General features: G+C 45.2%; 1 protein-coding gene across 9 annotated transcripts in view; it reads right to left on the bottom strand.

Moving 5' to 3' along the window:
• Positions 1–23,602, bottom strand: part of ADGRL3 (adhesion G protein-coupled receptor L3) — a 958,921-nt gene that overhangs the window by 159,913 nt on the left and 775,406 nt on the right. For 5 of the 9 annotated variants that reach the window (XM_075204784.1, XM_075204783.1, XM_075204785.1 and 2 more), the window contains exons 17-18: positions 11,027–11,137; positions 10,772–10,868 (exon numbers count right to left, since the gene is read on the bottom strand). In XM_075204784.1, the coding sequence (XP_075060885.1) occupies positions 10,772–10,868; positions 11,027–11,137 (208 nt within the window). The remainder of the gene's footprint in view (positions 1–10,771; positions 10,869–11,026; positions 11,138–23,602) is intronic. The other 4 variants (XM_075204791.1, XM_075204786.1, XM_075204790.1 and 1 more) reach the window with 1 other exon arrangement.

Genomic DNA, 23,602 nt, shown 5'->3' with positions numbered 1-23,602 from the left:
AAACTTTTCCAAGACACCCAATGGTGATGCAGATGAGTCAGAACAACATTTTGACATTTGGTCTGGTCTAAAAAAATTAGCCAAAAATCGTGACAGCTCTGCCATAAAATGAACTACAAATTGTCACGCGCCATCCCTGTGTCTCATCCTCCGCACAGGGACGGGCGCTCCCTTCCGATATCAGATGGCCCTAGCAACCGGTGGTCACTTCCGGGTCCCGGCAGCCGCGCGTCGCAACGGGACGCGATCCACTGTATCCGGCGGTGGTGTTCAGCGTCACCACCGCCGTAGGCAGCCCTGCCCCCTGTCTCCCCCTATAAAAGGCTGACTCTGACACATGATGGGTGCCAGAGTATTAGGTCCCATCCTTGCTCCAGCGTTCCTGTTGTTTGCTATCTGTTTCTCCAGTGTATTACCCGGCTTGTCCTGATCATTCCTTCTCTGTCCTCCCTGTGAAATGACCTGGGCTTGTTATTGACCATTCTCCTGCGCTTCTGATACCTAACCCGGCTAGCTCCTGACTACGAATATTGGATTCTCCCCGTGGCATCTATTGATATCTTGATTCTGACCCGGCCTGCCTGACACCGCTTCCATCCTTGCTTCACTGGTTGCTCCCTCTGAGGACCGTGACTTGCGTGTTCCCGCAGCTAAGACCATAGTTCCTTGCGGGGGTTCCTGGTGAAGACCTGGAACACGTTAGACTCCGCGCCTCTTTGGTGAGTAGTGCCAAAAACCAGTAAGAAATACTCCTGAATCGTGACACAAATTCCATTAGTAAGGCCATTACCGGCAATTACATCAAAGCACACAGACTTCTGTGATGGTGGATTCCAGCAGGGATGAATTAGTATTGTTTGAGGATGATGTACATACTGATGATGGTGAATATGATGACAGTGTAGATTGTAGGTGCTGAAATCTAGTTGAGAGAAGCGAGCTACCAGATGCTGGTATGCTTTGTAATATTTTGGATAGAATGACATCTTGGCAATTTTATGTTTCTCTACAGTAAACTTTCACCTTTATTAGAGAGGTTTTTGTTTCCTTAAAAAGGTACAAGCTTTTTATTTACATTTTTGTTTCCCTGACTTAAAACCACTATGCACTTGAACATAGGCTTTAGCACATGAGGTAGAGGGACTAGTATCATCAAGACTAAGTCTGGAGAGTGACAAGAACAATGCCACCCCTCCTGTTTCTGTATGAGCTACAGTACAGTAGAATGTCACTGGAGACTTTTAAGAACACTGACAGCCCTATTATTACAATTTTTGTTTCTGCACTGAACCCTGCCACCTCTCCTGTTTCTGAGTGAGCTATGGTACAGTAAAATGTAACTGCAGATTTAGACAAAGCCTGCATTCCCTATTATTTCTATTTCAGCAATGACAATTAGCAATGGAGCAATGAAGCTCTCCTCTTTGTGTGTAACCTATGTAACACCGTACAATTTGACTGCAAATTCAGAAGAACAAGCCTGCCAGCCTAAGTATTTGTATTTCAGCAATGACAATTAGCAATGGAGCTCTCCTCTTTGTGTGTCACCTATATAACACCGTACAATGTGACTGCAGATTTACACAAAGCGTGCCAGCACTAGTATTTGTATTTTAGCAATGACAATTAACAATGGATCAATGGAGCCCTCCAGTTTGTGAGTAACCTATATAACACCGTACAATTTGACTGCAAATTCAGAAGACCAAGCCTGCCAGCCCTACTATTTCTTTTTCAGCAATGACAATTAGCAATGGAGCAATGGAGCTCTCCTCTTTGTGTGCAACCTATATAACACCGTACAATTTGACTGCAAATTCAGAAGACCAAGCCTGCCAGCCCCAGTATTTCTATTTCAGCAATGGCAATTAGCAATGTAGCAATGGAGCTCTCCTCTTTGTGTGTTACCTATATAACACAGTACAATGTGACTATAGATTTACACCAAGCGTGCCAGCCCTAGTATTTGTATTTCAGCAATGACAATTAGCAATGGAGCAATGGAGCTCACCTCTTTGTGTGTGTCACGGGCACTAGGAGTCTTTACCCAGGTATCACCAGATGATGGACTTACCAGAGCAGTATAGTTGGTAATATGGTACTCTGGTAGCGGGGTGACCACGGAACAGGAGACAGCAGATGGTAAGAGAATGCTCAAGGAAAGTCTATGACTAGCAGCACTGGTAATGGGTAGATAACTGTACACGAGGAACTGGATGGACAAGGAAACGTGAGGGTAGTCAGTGGTCTGCGTATAGCAAGTTGTACCACTGCTATAGTGAGGAGGAATGTCCAGGAGTAACGAGGAGGTGATGAGAGTCAGCGGTCTGCGTATAGCAAGTTGTATCGCCGTCTGGGTGAATGAATGGAATCCAGGTGAAGGTATCAGGGGAGTCAGTGGTCTGCATTAGCAAGTTGTACCACTGCTATGTGAGAGGATACTGGAAACTGGTGACACAGGACACAGGTGACAGTGGTCTGCCTCTAGCAAGTTGTACCACTAAAATATATATGTGAGGAGGAGCACGAGGAGATGAATGCAATGCAGAGTATACATGGGCACACTGAACTTGATCCCACGATGATATGCACAATATAATGATAACTGAGCAGCACTGCACAAATATACAAAGTCACAAGAACTATCCAGGCTAAAAGGAAACACAGTCAAATGATAGCAATAGTCTCAGTGGATAGGAAACTCCGGAGGAGAACAACTCAGTCCAGCTAGATATGCAATACACCAGCACAGTCAATGAGAAGTATGCATACCGTGGTTCAGGAGAGCAGGCTGTCAGAGAGACGTGCAGGGATACCTGAACGGCTGGAGGCCGGCAGGATGAGAAGTCACAGGAGGGTGGAAGCGGTAACCAAGTAGGTGCAGCGCACGGTAGGTAGACCAGCAAGGATTAAACAATACTCAGGAAGCAGTAGTATATAGAACTGGACACCTGGAGAACACGGGAGAGTTGAGGCAGTCTAGCTGAGATGAAAGCAGCGGAGCGTTGACCCGATGCAGACAGACGAGTTGACTTAAGCAGGAACACTGTAGAAGCACGGAGACAGCGAATCGGCTGGCTGCAGACACGATGAACACTGGAGAGTTGCGATGAGCAGGACTCTGAAGAAACACGGAGGCAGCGGATAGGAATCCGCTGGTGCAGTCACGATGAACACGGGAGAGTTGAGGTAAGCAGGATACTGTAGAAGCACGGAGGCAGCGGATAGGAATCAGCTGGTGCAGTCATGATGAACACGGGAGAGTTGAGGTGAGCAGGATACTGTAGAAGCACGGAGGCAGCGGATAGGAATCAGCTGGTGCAGTCATCATGAACACGAGAGAGTTGAGGTGAGCAGGATACTGTAGAAGCACGGAGGCAGCGGTTAGGAATCAGCTGGTGCAGTCACGATGAACACAGGAGAGTTGAAGTGGTTTGGAAACCACAAACGAAACAAAAAAACGTCCAGAAAAACGAGAAGAGTGAAACCACGAAAAGATTTTCTTCCTAAGAGCAGGAGGCACGAGGGTTTTCCCAAATGGTAGCACCTTAGTGGAAGAAGCAGCCAGAGAAACACATTTGGGGTCTAATATAGAGTGGTTGGGACCCTCTTCAACGTCTGAGGACGTCCCAAAGGCTCGAGATAGAGCATCTGCTTTCTTATTCTTTGCAGCTGGTTTTAAGGTTATGATTAACTCAAAACGAGAAAAGAAAAGAGACCATCTTGCTTGACGAGGATTCAAACATTGAGCAGACTGTAGATATGACAAATTCTTATGGTCAGTAAAAATTGTCACAGGATGACGAGCTCCCTCCAACAAGTATCTCCACTCCTCTAATGCTACTTTAATAGCCAGCAACTCCTTGTCCCCGATGGTGTAATTCTTCTCCGCAGGCAGAAGACCCCGAGAGTAAAAGGCACAAGGATGGAATTTTTGTTGCTCTGATCTTTGGGAGAGAATGGCTCCTAAACCAACATTAGAGGCGTCTACTTCTAGGAAGAAGGGAAGCGTCACATCAGGCTGTCGAAGAATGGGAGCAGAGGAGAAGGACTCTTTAAGAAACTGAAAGGCTTGAAGAGCCTCAGATGACCATTGCTTAGTATTGGCCCCTTTACGAGTTAGGGCCACAATAGGAGATGCAATCGAAGAGAAATCTTGAATGAAGCGTCTATAGTAATTGGCAAAACCTAAAAAACGCTGAATTACACGAAGAGTAGTTGGCTGAGGCTAATGTAACACAGCATTCACCTTTTCTGGATCCATCTGCAGACCAACTCCGGAGACAATATATCCCAAAAATGGAATCTGGGGCAACTCGAATGAACATTTTTCTAATTTGCAGAATAATGAATTTCTCCGGAGTCTGGAAAGAACTTCTGCCACATGTTGGTGATGAGAAGGCAGGTCCTGTGAAAAGATCAAGATGTTGTCCAGATAAACGACGACACAAACATATAACAAGTCCCGGAAGATCTCATTAATGAAGCCCTGGAAAACAGCGGGGGCATTACATAATCCGAAGGGCATTACTAAGTATTCATAATGCCAATCTCTGGTGTTGAAAGCTGTCTTCCATTCGTCACCGGACCTGATTCTAATTAAATTGTAGGCACCACGAAGATCCAACTTGGTAAAGATCCGAGCTCTCTTAATCCGATCAAATAGCTCAGTAATAAGTGGAATGGGATACCGATTTTTGATAGTAATGGCGTTAAGTCCACGAAAATCTATGCAGGGGCGTAATGATCCATCCTTCTTTTTTACAAAGAAGAACCCGGCTCCAGCGGGAGAAGTAGAAGGTCGAATAAATCCTCGCTGGAGATTCTCTTGGATGTATTCAGATGTAGCTTGAGTCTCAGGTAACGAAAGTGGATACACACGACCCCTAGGAGGAGTCTTGCCAGGTAGAAGATCAATTGGACAATCCCATGAACGATGAGGAGGAAGACATTCAGACTGAGTTTTATCAAATACATCGGCAAACGAAGCATACTGAGGAGGGAGTCCCGGTGAGGGAGGTGAAATGGAGGATTGCTGTATTTTAAGAGGAACGACTTGGGAGAGACAATGATGATGACATTCAGCTCCCCAAGACGTAACTTGAGGAGTGCGCCAGTCAATCTGGGGAGAGTGACATTGAAGCCATGGAAGGCCTAAAACAATCGGACTTGTAGTAACAGGAAGAATTAAAAACGAAATTTCTTCTTGGTGTAGTACACCAATCTGAAGGGTTACTGGAGACGTACTCTGGGTGATGAGACCATTGATAATGCGTGATCCATCAATAGCAGTCACAGTAATAGGTGTCTTCAAGGTAATCACTGGTAGGGACCATTGATTCACGAGGGATTTAGAAATAAAATTTCCCGCAGCTCCAGAATCAATCAGTGCTTGGGACTTAAAGGATTTGGTAGCAAAGGAAACTGTAACATCGAAAGCGCAGACTTTTAATTTCGTAGACCATGGAGAGGACTCCAGGAACCCTAACTTCACCTCTCCAGAACTAGTTAGGGCCTGGCATTTCCCGATTTTTTAGGGCATGAATTGAGCATATGTGTGGAATCAGCACAATAGATACAAAGTCTATTCTTTACTCTTCGGTTTCTCTCCTCAGACGTTAATTTGGAACGTCCTATCTCCATGGGTATCACCGGAGATGAAGCTGGGCGAAGTTGAGAAGTTGAGCGAAGAGGTGCTTTAACTGAAGTTGTTTTTTCAGACTCCCTTTCACGAAATCTCATGTCTACACGATGGCAAAGAGAAATTAAATCTTCTAAAGAAGTAGGTAGTTCTTGAGTAGTCAGTGCATCTTTAATTTTATCAGAAAGCCCCTGCCAGAAGGTGGCAATTAACGCTTCAGTGTTCCACTGAAGTTCAGAGGCTAATATCCTAAATTGAATGACAAACTGGCCTACTGTACGAGAACCCTGACGTAGACGGAGGATGCTGGATGCAGCGGAGATGACACGACCTGGTTCATCAAATACACTTCGGAACGTGGAAATAAATTTGGCACTATCCTGTAATAATGGATCGTTTCTTTCCCACAGAGGGGAAGCCCATGCGAGAGCTTGTCCAGAAAACAATGAAATGAGAGGCCACTCTGGAACGATGAGTAGAAAAATTTTGAGGTTGGAGCTCAAAATGAACTGAGCATTGATTGAGAAAACCCCTACATGTTTTGGGGTCTCCATCATACTTTGACGGAGTAGGCAGGTGAAGCGTGGAAGCCGTAGACACCTGGGATGGCACTGGGGAAATGGAGGAAAGCACAGGAGCATCAACAGTAGCTGTGATGTTTTGCCCAGATGTTCCTTGGGAGGCTAACGCCTGGTAACATTGCAACAACAGCTGTTGGCGAGCATCCTGTTGCTCCATACGGGTAACCAGATGCTGCAGCATCTCTTTAGCTGTAGGTTCCGAATCTGGGTCTGTCATGGCCTGATCTTACTGTCACGGGCACTAGGAGTCTTTACCCAGGTATCACCAGATGATGGACTTACCAGAGTAGTATAGTTGGTAATATGGTACTCTGGTAGCGGGGTGACCACGGAACAGGAGACAGCAGATGGTAAGAGAATGCTCAAGGAAAGTCTATGACTAGCAGCACTGGTAATGGGTAGATAACTGTACACGAGGAACTGGATGGACAAGGAAACGTGAGGGTAGTCAGTGGTCTGCGTATAGCAAGTTGTACCACTGCTATAGTGAGGAGGAATGTCCAGGAGTAAAGAGGAGGTGATGAGAGTCAGCGGTCTGCGTATAGCAAGTTGTACCGCCTTCTGGGTGAATGAATGGAATCCAGGTGAAGGTATCAGGGGAGTCAGTGGTCTGCGTTAGCAAGTTGTACCACTGCTATGTGAGAGGATACTGGAAACTGGTGACACAGGACACAGGTGACAGTGGTCTGCCTCTAGCAAGTTGTACCACTAAAATATATATGTGAGGAGGAGGACGAGGAGATGAATGCAATGCAGAGTATACACGGGCACACTGAACTTGATCCCACGATGATATGCACAATATAATGATAACTGAGCAGCACTGCACAAATATACAAAGTCACAAGAACTATCCAGGCTAAAAGGAAACACAGTCAAATGATAGCAATAGTCTCAGTGGATAGGAAACTCCGGAGGAGAACAACTCAGTCCAGCTAGATATGCAATACACCAGCACAGTCAATGAGAAGTATGCATACCGTGGTTCAGGAGAGCAGGCTGTCAGAGAGACGTGCAGGGATACCTGAACGGCTGGAGGCCGGCAGGATGAGAAGTCACAGGAGGGTGGAAGCGGTAACCAAGTAGGTGCAGCGCACGGTAGGTAGACCAGCAAGGATTAAGCAATACTCAGGAAGCAGTAGTATATAGAACTGGACACCTGGAGAACACGGGAGAGTTGAGGCGGTCTAGCTGAGATGAAAGCAGCGGAGCGTTGACCCGATGCAGACAGACGAGTTGACTTAAGCAGGAACACTGTAGAAGCACGGAGACAGCGAATCGGCTGGCTGCAGACACGATGAACACTGGAGAGTTGCGATGAGCAGGACTCTGAAGAAACACGGAGGCAGCAGATAGGAATCCGCTGCTGCAGTCACGATGAACACGGGAGAGTTGAGGTGAGCAGGATACTGTAGAAGCACGAAGGCAGCGGATAGGAATCAGCTGGTGCAGTCACGATGAACACGAGAGAGTTGAGGTGAGCAGGATACTGTAGAAGCACGGAGGCAGCGGATAGGAATCAGCTGGTGCAGTCACGATGAACACAGGAGAGTTAAGGTGAGCAGGATACTGTAGAAGCACGGAGGCAGCGGATAGGAATCAGCTGGTGCAGTCACGATGAACACAGGAGAGTTGAAGTGGTTTGGAAACCACAAACGAAACAACAGGAATCAGCAGGAGCTGAACACACGAGGAAACACAGGAACACCTTCAGAGGCTCATGGGGAATGAGACTCCAAGATCAGGCAACGAGGTATAGACCACAGGTGTTTTAAATAGGGAGTGTTGCCTGATCAGCCAATTAACTAAAAGGAACATGTACTGAAGGTTTGAAAGGGCTGCACCTTGCGCAGACCCTCAGGATGTTGGACGGCCACGGTTCCTAAACACACGAGAAGTAGCACTCACAGTCCGGTGAGTGACAGTGTGTTACCTATATAACACTGTATATTATGTGACTGCAGATTTAGAAGACCAAGCCTGCCAGACCTATTCATTCTATTTCAGCAATGACAATTAGCAATGGAGCAATGGAGCTCTCCTGAATGTCACTGGAGACTTTGAAGAACAATGCTACCCCTCCTCTTTCTATTGTACCTATGACGCTGTCCAACTGCTCTACGGACTGCAAAGAACTGTGCTACCCCTTCTGTCTTCCCCCTTGAAATGGAGCTGGATCGCCGTGGAGAGCGGTACTTATAGAATCCAAAACTCGCAAGATCCGACGACGTAATAATGACGTTTTGCCTCAATTTCAATTCCGAGAGCGCGCAAAAGTATCAGATCTGGATTTGGGTGTGTTCGGTTCTCGGGGAACCGAGCCTGAGCATCTCTAGTTCCTGCTCAGCTTTAAATAAGTAATGTAAAGTATACTTTTTAACAGAAATATAATACAATGCCATATGTAGCAAAAACATAATAATATAATATATAGCATAGCATTTAGTGAACTAATATATTCGTATTCCATCATGCAAGAGTAGACTTTACAAGAAAAGTGATAACACAAGAAAAATAATGCATTTTTCTACTATTGGCATGCCTACAATTTACCTGTAATAAATGTGATGACCTCAAAAGAAAGCATATCAATGCAAACAGAAAATTACACATAAGGAAAATGTTGCTGACGCAAATAACATAGGGTGTATCAGCACCATACTTGCCAATCCTTTCTGAATGTTTTGGATATGACCAAATTCAGGGCACCATAATCCTGCATTCTGCCCTCCGGGCAGGATAGGCGTCCTCAATCATGCGATTCACCATGAAGTGGGTCGTTTTGGCAATGACACAATTGTACTGTGTCGGCAGGACCAAAATGACTCAATTTGCAGCACCCCACACTTTACCTACCAACGGGAACTCCCAGAAGTGAGCATCAAATATTTGTCAATTATGATCGTCACATACATGTCGCACTTGAAAGTATACTAGACCTGCAGGTAACCTTGAAGTTTCCATACTCTCCTATCACTTAATAAACATCACACTACTCAATCCCAAACTATAGCTATGAAACAATGTCCTGGATTATTAAGATATACAGGAAGGCATGACAGACTAAAAATACAATAAACATTGTTCCTGTTTATGATCAGTTAATCATAAACATACTGAAGATTTGTTTTACATAGGGTTCAATGATCCCTAGTCTTACATTAATTCAAACTGTGCTAACCAGGTGATGGATTTTTTCACCTTATTAATCTTTATTCACATAGCACCAAGATATTACACAGCGCTTCACAGAGAATGTTTATCATTCACATCAGTCCGAACAAACAACATTTCTGATTATGATCAGTTCATCATAACCATAATAAGTATTAGTTTTATATAGAGTTCCATAATCTCCAATGTTAACATTCATTTAAGCTGTTATTACCATGTGATAGATATACCAATAAGCAGGCAAATCATGCAAATGTGTACAAGTTCTAAGTCCTATGAAGACTGTTTCTCAAACCTGTTGTCAGGCCTCAACAACAATGCATGTTTTGTGACTTATACATCTGCCTGTACTTGTTAATATATTTTAGAAATAGGCACAGTGAACCATGACAAGTTTGAGAACTACTTTACTAGACCATAGTAAGGTTCTTTATTTGGAAGGGCCGTATTATAAGCATACTTACCAACTCCCGGAAACTTGTTTCCGGGAGAGGGGGCGTGACTGGAGGGCGGGAGGGGGCGGGACAAGGCCAATTGCGTCATTTTGGCCCCGCCCGCCGCGAACCCGTGATTTGCATCGCGGGGGGCGGGGCCAAAATGACGCGATTTGCCTCGTCCCGCCCCCTCCCACCCTCCAAAATGGCGTCAGATTGGGATGCGGGAGAAATGCCAGCTTGCCCGGGAGACTGACCCGAATCTCGGGAGTCTCCCGGACTTTCCGGGAGAGTTGGCATGTATGATTATAAGTAAGGTACCAGCATTTCTAATCTATTAAATATTCTTTGTAATCAAATGTCCTCTTACCTTGTCAGCAACTCTCCTGTTCTTCCCTGGTGAAAACTGACAGTTGAAGCCTGCAATAGTACCATTATCCTACCATACAATCAAAAGTGAAGACCATTGTTTGACTAAAAGTTTATAACAGGTATTTTGTTTGCTTATATCTCTTCCTTTAATTGCTTTATTCATTTCCTTTTATTATAGAATATACCTCAATGTGCAATTTTTGCATGGAACTTATCTTTTGCTTTTTGTTCTGTAGCTATTTACACGTTTATTCCCAATATATTTATATTGTGGCTTTAAATATGCAATACTTTGCAACATCATGTATAGCATAGTTTATATTAGTTTAGGAGGTCTGTGTGTGCACTTATTTATATTATTCTTTAATAATTTCTTTTAATGCATACAGTATATTACACATTCTTCGGTGTCTTAATATTGGATGATGGTAGGTAAATAAAATGAGAGAGAGAGAGACAGAGACAGAGAGAGCGAGAGAGAGAGAGAGAGAGAGAGAAAGAGAGAGAGAGAGAGAGACAGAGATAGAGAGAGAGAGACCACATGTTATGAAGCAATAAGCATTAATCACCTCTGTTGAGAGAAGCTGAACTGTTTATTTCTCCAGTAATAAAGGAAGACTCAGACTGCTTTCTAACTGTGTCATTCCACATTCTACGGATTCGGCTCTAAAGAGAAAACGAAAGACAATAATATATTTGGCTAATGCAAATAAATACAAAGTGAATAGTAACATATGTACTTAAAGGATAATTCCAAACAAAACTGAAAATTAAGTTTTGGTTAGAACATCCTAAGTACAACCCGGTCCTAAAATACTACTTACCTGGGGTCTAGTGTTCAAAATATCCGGTGGGTCCCTTGACATCTTCCATGTGCCCGCCACTGCTCCTGCATGCTTCCGCTGGCAGTGTGTTGTTGGTGGATAACACGCTGTCTGTCAGAAAAAAGATGGGGTCAACAGAAGCAAGGAGAGTCCAGTAATGTTTGCTGCACTTTCTTTGCTCCTTCAGGGACCCGACAGATAGCCTGAACACTTTATCCCAGGTAAGTAACAATTTAGGACGGGGTTATACTTAGAATCTTCCAAATTAATTTTCAGTTCTATTAAAGTGGAAGCAAAAAACACATATTTAGTTCTTATAAAGAAATTGATAGCAGTGATAATAATAACTGCAGAACCAGTTGAACTCCAGTGAACTATTGTAATGAACAAGGAGGGAGTGTTGGTAACAGTGGCTCACACTTGTCCACCAACATCTACTTTTTTAAAATTTGTTGACATATGCCCTGGTTTACACCATTTGTACAAGTGAAAAACTGGCATAATGTTCCAATATTTTCTCCAAGGACAATTAGAGCTGGTTACTAGTTATTACAAGTCCTAGTGAAAACATTGTGAAGCTCTGTACTGTACTGTTCTTCTGTTCTTATAGCCAGTGGTGCACCGTTTTTCACCACAGTGTGGCTCTGGCTGGAGTAACAGCACAGTATAAATATATATATATATATATATATATATATATATATATATATATATAGTCAAGTCCATAAATATTGGGACATCGACACAATTCTCTTATTTTGGGCTCTATACACAACCACAATGGATTTGAAATGAAACAAATATGATCTGCTTTAACTGCAGACTTTCAGCCTTAATTTGAGGGTATTAACATCCAAATCAGGTGAACGGTGTAGGAATTACAACGGTTTCTATATGTGCCTCCCACTGTCACGGCGCTTACCTGCTCCAGCGCCGATTCCCCGCTCTGTACCGCCGCACTTCCGGGTGGGTCCCGGCGGAGGTCAGCTGATCTCTGGGCGGGGAATTCAAAAATCTACTTCAGCGCTGCTCTGACACACTGTCTGTGTCAGAGCAACGTGTTTCCTGTATCTGGCTGCATCTCCTGTGTTCTGATCCCCCTGGTGTTTTCCCTTGTTACCTGTTTCTCTGTGTACCGAACTGGCTATACTTCTGACTACTCTTCTGCCTTATCCCTGGTACTGCATAACGGACGGATCTCTGTGTACCGAACTGGCTATACTCCAGACTACTCTTCTGCCTTATCCCTGGTACTGCATAACGGACGGATCTCGTGTACCGAACTGGCTATACTCCAGACTACTCTTCTGCCTTATCCCTGGTACTGCATAACGGACGGATCCCTGTGTACTGAACCGGCTATTCTGAACTACGCTTCTGCTCCTGGGGCTGCACAGCGGATTGATTCCTGTATACCACCAGCTTCTACTCCGGGCAACTACCTTCTGAATATATGGTTAGTGATTCCAGTTATCAATTTCCCTGTGGATCTGATCGTGCCTCTGTATGTTCATCTCATAGAACTCTTTCCTTACGTCAGTAGGCTAACCTGGGGGCCGAGACCTGCTGTTCTCCGGCAGCAAAACCCACCCTGCCTTGCGGCGGTTCTTGGAGAAGACAGGGAGGGCCGTTAGACTCCGCGCCCTAGGAAAGCCGGCGTTAATACTGACTAAGGTAATCTTGAAACCTAACACCCACTTTTTAAGGGACCAAAAGTAATGGGACAATCGACTCAAAAGCTATTTCATGGACATGTATGGGCTATTCCCTCGTTATTTCATCATCAATTAAGCAGGTAAAAGGTCTGGAGTTGATTCTAGGTGTGACATCTGCATTTGGAATCTGTTGCTGTCGACTCTCAATAGGAGATCCAAAGAGCTGTCACTATCAGTGAAGCAAGCCATCATTAGGCTGAAAAATCAAAACAAACCCATCAGAGAGATATCAAAAACATTAGGTGTGGCCAAATCAACTGTTTGGAACTTTCTTAAAAAGAAAGAACGCACCGGAGAGCTCAGCAACACCAAAAGACTCGGAAGACCACGGAAAACAACTGTGGTGGATGAAAAACCCCTGGTGAAGAAAAACCCCTTCACAACAGTTGGCCAAATCAAGAACACTCTCCAGGAGGTAGGTGTATATGTGTCAAAGTCAACAATCAAGAGAAGACTTTACAAGAGAGAATATAGAGGGTTCACCAAAAGATATAAAACCATTTGTGAGCCACAAAAACAGGAAGACCAGATTAGAGTTTGGCAAACAACATCTAAAAAAGCCAGTACAGTTCTGGAACAACATCCTATGTGTCACTCACCGGAGTGTGAGTGCCTCCACTCTGGTACGTGGTTCTCCATCTTTCCCGCTCACACCTGTGTGGAACCGCGGCCGTCCGCCATCCTGTCGCACTGGGCATGCGCAGGTCCCTTTAACAACTACACCTGACCACTAATGTGATTGATGGATCAATCACCCCTCCCTACTTAAGGCACCTGCAGCCTTAGGTAGTGGCGTGATCTTGAAGTCTCACTCCCAGTGAACTTCTATAGGTGTGTGCAGTTTCCAAACTGCTTCCAGCTCTACTCCTGTGTGCAGTTTCCAAACTGCTTCCAGCTCTACTCCTGTGTGCAGTTTCCAAACTGCTTCCAGCTCTACTCCTGTGTGCAGTTTCCAAACTGTTTCCAGCTCTACTCCTGTGTGCAGTTTCCAAACTGCTTCCAGCTGTACTCCTGTGTGCAGTTTCCAAACTGCTTCCAGCTCTACTCCTGTGTGCAGTTTCCAAACTGCTTCCAGCTCTACTCCTGTGTGCAGTTTCCAAACTGCTTCCAGCTCTACTCGTGTGTACAGTTTCCAAACTGCTTCCAGCTCTACTCGTGCTTCAGCTTCCACGCTGCTCCCTGCTCAACTCAGCGGCGGTTCCCATCCCGCTACAACGCTTCACTTCTCAGCTGATACCGGATCTACACAACTGGGTATGCTCTACTGACTATTGACTATTGCCTATTGCTCGCATACCAGTTGTTTCCATTGTTGTTTGCTGCACTGGGTACAAGTACCCATATAGACTGTGTTACCGCATTGCTTCGTTTAGGACAAGCTTTCCCTCAAGCTACGATATCTCCTCACGCTACTACTTAGCGTTATTGTGCATATCTGCTGTGACCAGCTTCTCCTCCCTGCAAGGCATCTACTCCATACAGACTATTCATTGTGCCTTCCATCTCTGCCTCACAAGACATTGCTCTACTCGCGCTGTTTCCATACAGCCACAGTTTGCTTTTCAACTTCACTCTCCTGCACCTGGACAAGTCCTCATTCCTTCTCACAGCAGTGGTACAACTTGCTGCACGCAGACCACTGACTTCCCTGCTACCTACCCGCACATGGATAAGTCCTCCTATCACAGCGGTGGTACAACTTGCTATATGCAGACCACTGACTCTCCTATTACCTACCTACACCTGGACCAGACTCCTCACCATAGCGGTGGTACAACTTGCTGAACGCAGACCACCGACTACCCTGCTTCCTACCTGCACCAGTACTATTCTTCCCATCACTGCAGTGGTACAACTTGCTGTACGCAGACCACTGACTCCTCCTCTACCTACCATCACCTATCCACGTCCACTCCTCGTGTCTACATTATCTTCAGCCTCCAGTTTACTGCTCCAAGTCGCTGACTTTCCTCTAACCATAGCTGCAAGTCGCTGACTTCCTCAGACTATCTCTACTCTCCTGCTGTTGTGTCGCTCCAATCATTCACCTGCCTGCTTTGAGGTGCGTGCCATAACCCCGCCTCTCTAGCAGAGTTCCATCTGGTGAAACTCGGGTAAGCAACTCCTAGTGCCCGTGACAGTAAGATCAGGCCATGACAGACCCAGGATTGGAACAAACAGCTAAGGAGATGCTGCAGCATCTGATCACTCGGGTAGAACAACAGGATGTTCGACAGCAACATCTGTTCCAGTGTTTCCAGACTCTGGCCACCCGAGGAGTTCCTCTACAAACTGTTTCAGCGACTGTTGAACCTCAAGCGCCTTCTCCTTCCCCAGTGCCATCCCAGGTGTCTACTGCTTCCACGCTACACCTGCCTACTCCCTCAAAATATGATGGAGATCCCAAGACGTGTAGAGGTTTTTTGAATCAGTGCTCTCTCCATTTCGAGCTTCAACCTCACCATTTTGCCACTCACCGTGCCAAGATTGCCTACCTCATTTCTCTGTTTTCCGGACAGGCTCTTGCATGGGCCTCCCCTCCGTGGGAGAGAAATGACCCCCTATTGGAGGATAGTGCACTCTTCATTTCCACGTTCCGCAAAATTTTCGATGAACCTGGCCGCGTTGTCTCTGCGGCTTCCAGCATTCTCCGACTACGCCAAGGATCACACTCTGTGGCCCAGTACGTCATTCAGTTTCGGATACTCGCCTCTGAACTATAGTGGCCCTGATAGCTGCCTTCTGGCAGGGTCTGACGGATAAGATCAAAGACGCACTGACCACACAACAGTTACCCTCCTCCTTGGACGATCTAATTTCCCTATGTCATAGGTTAGACATGAGATTCCGTGAGAGGGAGTCTGAAAGAACAAGCACCTCTAAGGGGTTCACTCGCCCATCACCTCAAGTTCGTCACCTTCCCCCTCCAGTGGAACCCATGGAGGTAGGACATTCTAAGTTAACATCTAGAGAGAGGGATCGACGAATACAAAGTAGACTCTGCATCTATTGTGCTGACCCTACTCACAGCCTGAACTCATGTCCTAAGAAGTCGGGAAATGCCAGGCCCTAACCAGTTCTGGAGAGGTAAGGTTAGGGTCCCTGGACTCCTCTCCATCTTCTATGGATTCCAAAGTGTGTGCATTTGATGTTACCATCTTCTCAGCCACCAAATCTTTTATCTCTCAAGCACTTCTGGATTCCGGCGCTGCCGGCAACTTTATCTCCAGTGCTCTTGTTAACCAGTGGTCCCTACCAGTGGCCCCGTTAAAAACCACCATAGCGGTCACCGCTATAGACGGCTCTCACATCATTAATGGACTTATCACCCACTGTACGACTCCTTTGACCCTTCAAATTGGAGCCTTACACCGAGAGAAAATATCTTTGCTAGTCCTTCCTGCTACTACTAGTCCCATCGTTCTTGGCCTTCCATGGCTTCAGCTTCATTCACCACAAGTTGATTGGAGTACTCCCCAAGTCACATCCTGGGGCCCGGATTGTCATCATAGATGCCAAACCCGAGTGGTACCACTCAAAATCAACAGATTATCTATAACACCTGGTCCTCCGGGCCTTCCTCCACAGTATGCCCCATTCGCTGACGTGTTCGATAAGGCGCAATCTGAACGCCTGCCACCTCATCGGGCATGGGATTGTCCCATAGATTTACTACCTGGCAAAAACCCTCCTAGGGGCCGTGTATACCCTCTCTCGCTACCAGAGACACAGGCTATGTCAAAGTATATCAAGGACAACCTTCATCGCGGATTCATTCGACCTTCCAGCTCTCCCGCTGGAGTGGGCTTCTTTTTCGTGAAAAAGATGGGACCTTAAGACCCTGTATTGATTATCGGTGGCTCAATGCCATAACCGTAAAAAATCGGTACCCGATTCCTCTTATCACCGAACTCTTTTATCGTATAAAAGGTGCTCGGATTTTTACCAAACTTGATCTCCGTGGTGCTTACAACCTAATCCGGATCAAGTCAGGCGACGAATGGAAGACAGCATTCAACACCAGGGATGGGCATTACGAATACCTAGTTATGCCCTTTGGACTGTGTAATGCCCCAGCTGTCTTCCAAGGATTCGTGAATGAGATCTTCCGGGACCTATTATACGTGTGCATTGTAGTCTATCTGGACGACATTTTAATCTTCTCTCAAGATCTTGTCTCCCACCATCAACATGTGGCAGAGGTTTTCTCCAGACTGCGGAAGAACCTCCTATTCTGCAAATTAGAAAAATGCTCCTTCGAATTATCCCAAATTCCATTCTTGGGTTACATCGTGTCAGTAGTAGGTCTGGAGATGGACCCAGACAAAGTTAATGCCGTTCTACTTTGGCCCCAGCCAACTACCCTCAGGGCTATACAACGCTTCCTGGGGTTTGCGAATTATTTCAGACGTTTTATCCTGAACTTCTCATCTATTGCTTCTCCTATTGTGGCCCTGACCAAGAAGGATGCCAATACTAAACACTGGTCCTCCGAGGCCCTTCACGCTTTCCAAAGCCTTAAAGAAGCATTTTCTACCGCCCCTGTTCTTCGGCAGCCTGACGTAAACCTTCCCTTCTTTCTCGAGGTGGACACCTCCAATGTCGGACTAGGAGCTATTCTCTCCCAAAGATCAAAGCAACAGAAATTCCATCCTTGTGCCTTCTACTCCCGGGGTCTTCTACCTGCGGAAAAGAACTACACCATCGGTGACAAAGAACTGTTGGCAATAAAAGTCGCATTGGAGGAGTGGAGATATCTACTGGAGGGGGCTCATTATCCGGTAACCATCTTCACCGACCACAAAAATCTCCACTATTTACAAACAGCCCAATGTCTAAACCCTCGACAGGCGAGGTGGTCACTTTTCTTTTCTCGCTTCGAACTCATTATAACGTTCAAACCTGCTGCAAAGAACAGGAAAGCAGATGCTTTATCCCGGGCATTTGCTCCTCCTTCTGACATCTTGGATTCTTCCGATCATCCTATACTGGATCCCAAATGTGTGACTTTGGCCACTTCGTCCACCAATGTGCTACCGTTTGGGAGAACTCTTGTTCCGCCATCTCTACGCAAGAGAATATTGTCATGGTACCATTCTTCACGCTTCTCTGGACATTCTGGTGAACGAAAGACTTTTGAGATCCTTTCCCGGAGTTATTGGTGGCCTTCTATCAGAAAGGATGTCAGAGAATTTGTGGCCGCTTGTGAGATCTGCTCTCAATTTAAGTCTTCCCGCAGAACACCAGCGGGATTGCTCCAACCACTACCTATCCCTACCAAACCTTGGACCCACATAAGTATGGACTTTGTCACCGAACTTCCTCTTAGCAAGAGATGTAATACCATCTGGGAAGTGGTGGATAGATTCTCCAAGATGGTTCACTTCGTCCCTCTCACCGGATTACCATCTTCTTCTACCTTGGCTGACCATTTTATTAAAGAGATTTTTCGAATTCACGGCTGTCCGTCCGAGATTGTGTCCGATAGAGGAGTGCAGTTCGTCTCCAGATTCTGGCGAGCCCTTTGTAAGAACTTGGGTATCCGACTGTCTTTATCATCGTCTTACCATCCCCAATCAAACGGCCAGACCGAAAGGGTCAATCAAGATCTCGAGACCTTCATAAGATTCTTTTCCTCAGCCAATCAAGATAATTGGGTAGATTTACTCCCGTGGGCTGAGTTTGCCCACAATAACATGTACCATGAGTCTTCAACAAAAACTCCTTTTTTCGTGGTTTACGGTCACTATCCGTCTCTCCCAGAGTTTCCTGCCCTCCCTCCCACCCAAGTCCCTGCGGTGGAGAGACTTTGTCAAAACTTTAAAACCATCTGGACTCAGGTGAGATCATCCCTGAGGAAATCATCAGCCAGATACAAATTCTTCGCAGATAAAAAGAGGCGAGCCATTCCACCACTCAAGCTTGGAGAAAGTATGGCTTTCTACAAAAAACATCCGCTTGAAGGTTCCGTCCATTGAAGTTTGCGCCACGCTTCATCGGACCATACAAGATCACTCAAGTCATAAATCCAGTATGCTTCAAGCTACTATTACCAAAGAACCTCCAGATCTCCAATGCCTTCCATGTCTCTCTGCTCAAAGCTCTTGTTATCAATCGTTTTTCTGCTCCTCCTTCTTTACCTAAACCAGTACAGATTCATCAAGAAGAGGAGTTCGAGATCTCTCAGATCCTGGATGCTAAAATTTCGCGAGGAACTCTCCGATTCCTCGTTCATTGGAAGGGCTTCGGTCCAGAAAAACGCTCCTGGATTCGTGCTGAGGACCTCAACGCTCCAGCCCTGCTTAAAAAATTCTACCAAAAATTTCCGGCCAAACCCGGTTCCAAGTGTTCTGTGCCCACCTTTAAAAGGGGGGGGTACTGTCACTCACCTGTGTGGAACCGCGGCCGTCCGCCATCCTGTCGCACTGGGCATGCGCAGGTCCCTTTAACAACTACACCTGACCACTAATGTGATTGATGGATCAATCACCCCTCCCTACTTAAGGCACCTGCAGCCTTAGGTAGTGGCGTGATCTTGAAGTCTCACTCCCAGTGAACTTCTATAAGTGTGTGCAGTTTCCAAACTGCTTCCAGCTCTACTCCTGTGTGCAGTTTCCAAACTGCTTCCAGCTCTACTCCTGTGTGCAGTTTCCAAACTGCTTCCAGCTCTACTCCTGTGTGCAGTTTCCCAACTGTTTCCAGCTCTACTCCTGTGTGCAGTTTTCAAACTGCTTCCAGCTCTACTCCTGTGTGCAGTTTCCAAACTGCTTCCAGCTCTACTCCTGTGTGCAGTTTCCAAACTGCTTCCAGCTCTACTCCTGTGTGCAGTTTCCAAACTGCTTCCAGCTCTACTCATGTGTACAGTTTCCAAACTGCTTCCACTCTACTCATGCTTCAGCTTCCACGCTGCTCCCTGCTCAACTCAGCGGCGGTTCCCATCCCGCTACAACGCTTCACTTCTCAGCTGATTCCGGATCTACACAACTAGGACAAGCTTTCACTCAAGCTACGATATCTCCTCACGCTACTACTTAGCATTATTGTGCATATCTGCTGTGACCAGCTTCTCCTCCCTGCAAGGCATCTACTCCATACAGACTATTCATTGTGCCTTCCATCTCTGCCTCACAAGACATTGCTCTACTCGCGCTGTTTCCATACAGCCACAGTTTGCCTTTCAACTTCACTCTCCTGCACCTGGACAAGTCCTCATTCCTTCTCACAGCAGTGGTACAACTTGCTGCACGCAGACCACTGACTCCCCTGCTACCTACCCGCACCTGGACAAGTCCTCCTATCACAGCGGTGGTACAACTTGCTATACGCAGAACACTGACTCTCCTATTACCTACCTACACCTGGACCAGACTCCTCACCATAGCGGTGGTACAACTTGCTGAACGCAGACCACCGACTACCCTGCTTCCTACCTTCACCAGTACTATTCTTCCCATCACTGCAGTGGTACAACTTGCTGTACGCAGACCACTGACTCCTCCTCTACCTACCATCACCTATCCACGTCCACTCCTCGTGTCTACATTATCTTCAGCCTCCAGTTTACTGCTCCAAGTCGCTGACTTTCCTCTAACCATAGCTGCAAGTCGCTGACTTCCTCAGACTATCTCTACTCTCCTGCTGTTGTGTCGCTCCAATCATTCACCTGCCTGCTTTGAGGTGTGTGCCATAACCCCGCCTCTCTAGCAGAGTTCCATCTGGTGAAACTCGGGTAAGCAACTCCTAGTGCCCGTGACACTATGGACAGATTAGACAAAGATCAACTTGTACCAGAGTGATGAGAAGAGAAGAGTATGAGAAGAAAAGGAACTGCTCATGATCCAAAACATACCACCTCATCAGTGAAGCATGGTGGTGGTAGTGTCATGGCGTGGGCATGTATGGCGGCCAATGGAACTGGTTCCCTTGTATTTATTGATGATGTGACTGCTGACAAAAGCAGCAGGATGAATTCTGAAGTGTTTCGGGCAATATAATCTGCTCAAATTCAGTCAAATGCTTCAGAACTCATTGGACGGTGCTTCACAGTGCAGGTGGACAATGACCCAAAGTATACTGCAAAAACAACCAAAAAGTTTTTTAAGGCTAACAAGAGGAATCTTATTCAATGGCCAAGTCAATCACCTGACCTGAATCCGATTGTGCATGCATTTCACTTGATGAAGACAAAACTGAAGGGAAAATGCCCCAAGAACAAGCAGGAACTGAAGACATTTGCAGTAGAGGCCTGGCAGAGCATCATCAGGTATGAAACCCAGTGTCTAGTGATGTCTATGCCTTCCAGACTTCAGGCTGTAATTGACTGCAAATGATTTGCAACAAAGTATTAAAAAGTGAAAGTTTGATGCAGGATTGTTTAGTTTGTACCATTACTTTTGGTCCCTCAAAAAGTGTGAGGCACATATAGAAACCGTTGTAATTTCTACACTGTTCACCTGATTTGGATGTAAATTCCCATAAATTAAAGCTGAAAGTCTGCAGTTAAAGCACAAATCCATTGTGGTAGTGTATAGAGCCCAAAATATGAGAATTGTGTCGATATCCCAATATTTATGGACTTGACTGTATATATATATCAATCCAAGTTAAGGCCTGATAGGTCAACAGCAGAGGGCATCCAATTGTGTGGTGTGCCAAAATAACGTATTGTAGTGTGACGTGTCCAATACAACCAGGTGTCTGTCCTCCAGAACGGAGGCACCAATCGCCGTTCTGCATATCTGTGTGATTCACACAGGACAAGCAAGCTCTGCTGGATGTTGTGACCACTCTATACAGATGCGCATGTGACCCGTGACACGATGACACAATGTCTTAAAAGGGCTCCTTCCTCTTATATATATGCTATCAGCTATCTGCCCGGAGTGCAAGAAAGTCTCAGGCCGACACTGTTTTGGCTTTAGGTAATATTTATTTAACACACTGTGGAGGAAATTCACAAAATTAGAAATACAATTAAAAAAACAGCATTGTAGCTGCATACTTTTATGTGTAAATATATAACTACATTTTGAAAAGCCATCAGCATGTGCTTTGTACTCAGCAATGGCTTGATTGTCCTTTAATAACATCTGAAGGTAAATGCCCACTTTGCAAAATTTGCACCTCATAAAAGATTCCGGCAACTTATTTTGTAGGTTGGTGGATGCTCCGCGAATAGCATAAGGTCCTCCTGCATATACCACAACCAACACCAGGCTAGGGCAATCTGGGCTAGTCCCACTATAACAGAGAAAACATCAGGGTGGGGTCCCACTTTCATAGTAATACTCAGCCACAGCCTGTTTAGCACAGGGCTGAATTGCCTAGGGGAATTAGGCCCACAAAAAATGCAAGCTGTCCCTAAAAGGAAAAAACAGCCATGTGCTGATAACATTGGAGCTTATACTTTCTGGACAGCGAGTGATGGAGTAATAATGGGCTAAATAGTATGATAATATGTGGCACTATTAGTCCCAACAGGCCAATATGACATATGCATGCCTTAGACGCTAGCAAAACTACAAGTCCCAGCAAACCCATGGCTGTCAAAGCATACTGACATTTGAAGAACTGCAAGCACCAGCATGCCCTAAGATCCAGGACACATTGAGACCTGTGGGGCCACGTTGTAAAGTACTACAAACAAAAAAATCCACTGTATTAAAATTCTTTTATTTTAAATTTAAGACTTAATAAGCCTGATTTACAATGGAACGCAATGTGAACGCAATTTGCGTTTTTTAAAATAGGACATAAGTTGCACACACTTGCCATATGCAGACAGTAAACTCTACAGGATATGCACAATACATATCTGCAATATAAAGCCCTTTAAAAAATTTTTTTTTATATCAATACATAAATCAGGATGTTCTTAATGTCCATTGTATATAAAATACATATTTACAGTTTCTCTTACGTAAATACATGGTCTGGCATGCATACGCATCAGTCATAACTGTCAGTTGGCATTTACACCTGCCCTGTAGCCAGGGCCATCTTTTCCATTGGGCGCCATGGGCAAGGGGGCCCCATAGGCAGGGCTCTTAATTAGAATAAATAATCCTGCAAAAAAATAAACCTGCAAAAAAAAACAACAAAAACCTTCAAGGGTCACTGAGCAAGTACATCAATCTACTGCTATCTCTATATATCTATATCTGTATCTCTATACATATATATATATATATATATATATATATATATACACATGTATATATAGGGGCCCTGGTGCACTGCTTTGCCCGGGGGCCCATAATGTTGTTAAGATGGCCCTGCCTGTAGCTACTAGTGCAAGTTATACAACTAAAAATATGTACCTCAGAGATGCCCAGAGCTTGATTCGACACGCACTTACTGTCCAATATCTACGTGCACTGCCTTTATACCCTTCAAATCGTAGGCAGTAGGAAGTGTAATTTTTGTTTGGACTTGAAACTTGAATTGCATGCATTTGTGTTCACTAGAGTAAAGTCTGCATCTGAGCATGTACAGAGCAATTTCAATCAAAATACGGCACGCAGCGGAACTGTAAAAGTAGTTATGATCTTTTTAATTAAGCAATATATAGCTTTCATAGAAATAGTGAATGTAGAAGGCAATTAGTTAAAAATGATTAACTACAGACCTTTATAGCTAAAGGAGTTCCAATTAGATTAATGACCTATGTGTCAAGGGTGAGAGGGTTTACTTCTGAAACCCCTAGAAATAACTCACGTATAGGGATGACATATATAGAGAGAGACAAGAACACAAGACAAGTCTGGAGAGAAAGTTTTACAGATGTATTTGTACAATTGATTGATGGTCATAACTACAATGTAAATGATTGTGCTAATTATTATACTATGTAACCACAAGA

This window comes from Mixophyes fleayi, chromosome 1, assembly GCF_038048845.1.
Source record: "Mixophyes fleayi isolate aMixFle1 chromosome 1, aMixFle1.hap1, whole genome shotgun sequence".
Taxonomy (NCBI): Eukaryota; Metazoa; Chordata; class Amphibia; order Anura; family Limnodynastidae; genus Mixophyes; species Mixophyes fleayi.
This window is presented reverse-complemented; position numbering and strand designations above follow the sequence as displayed.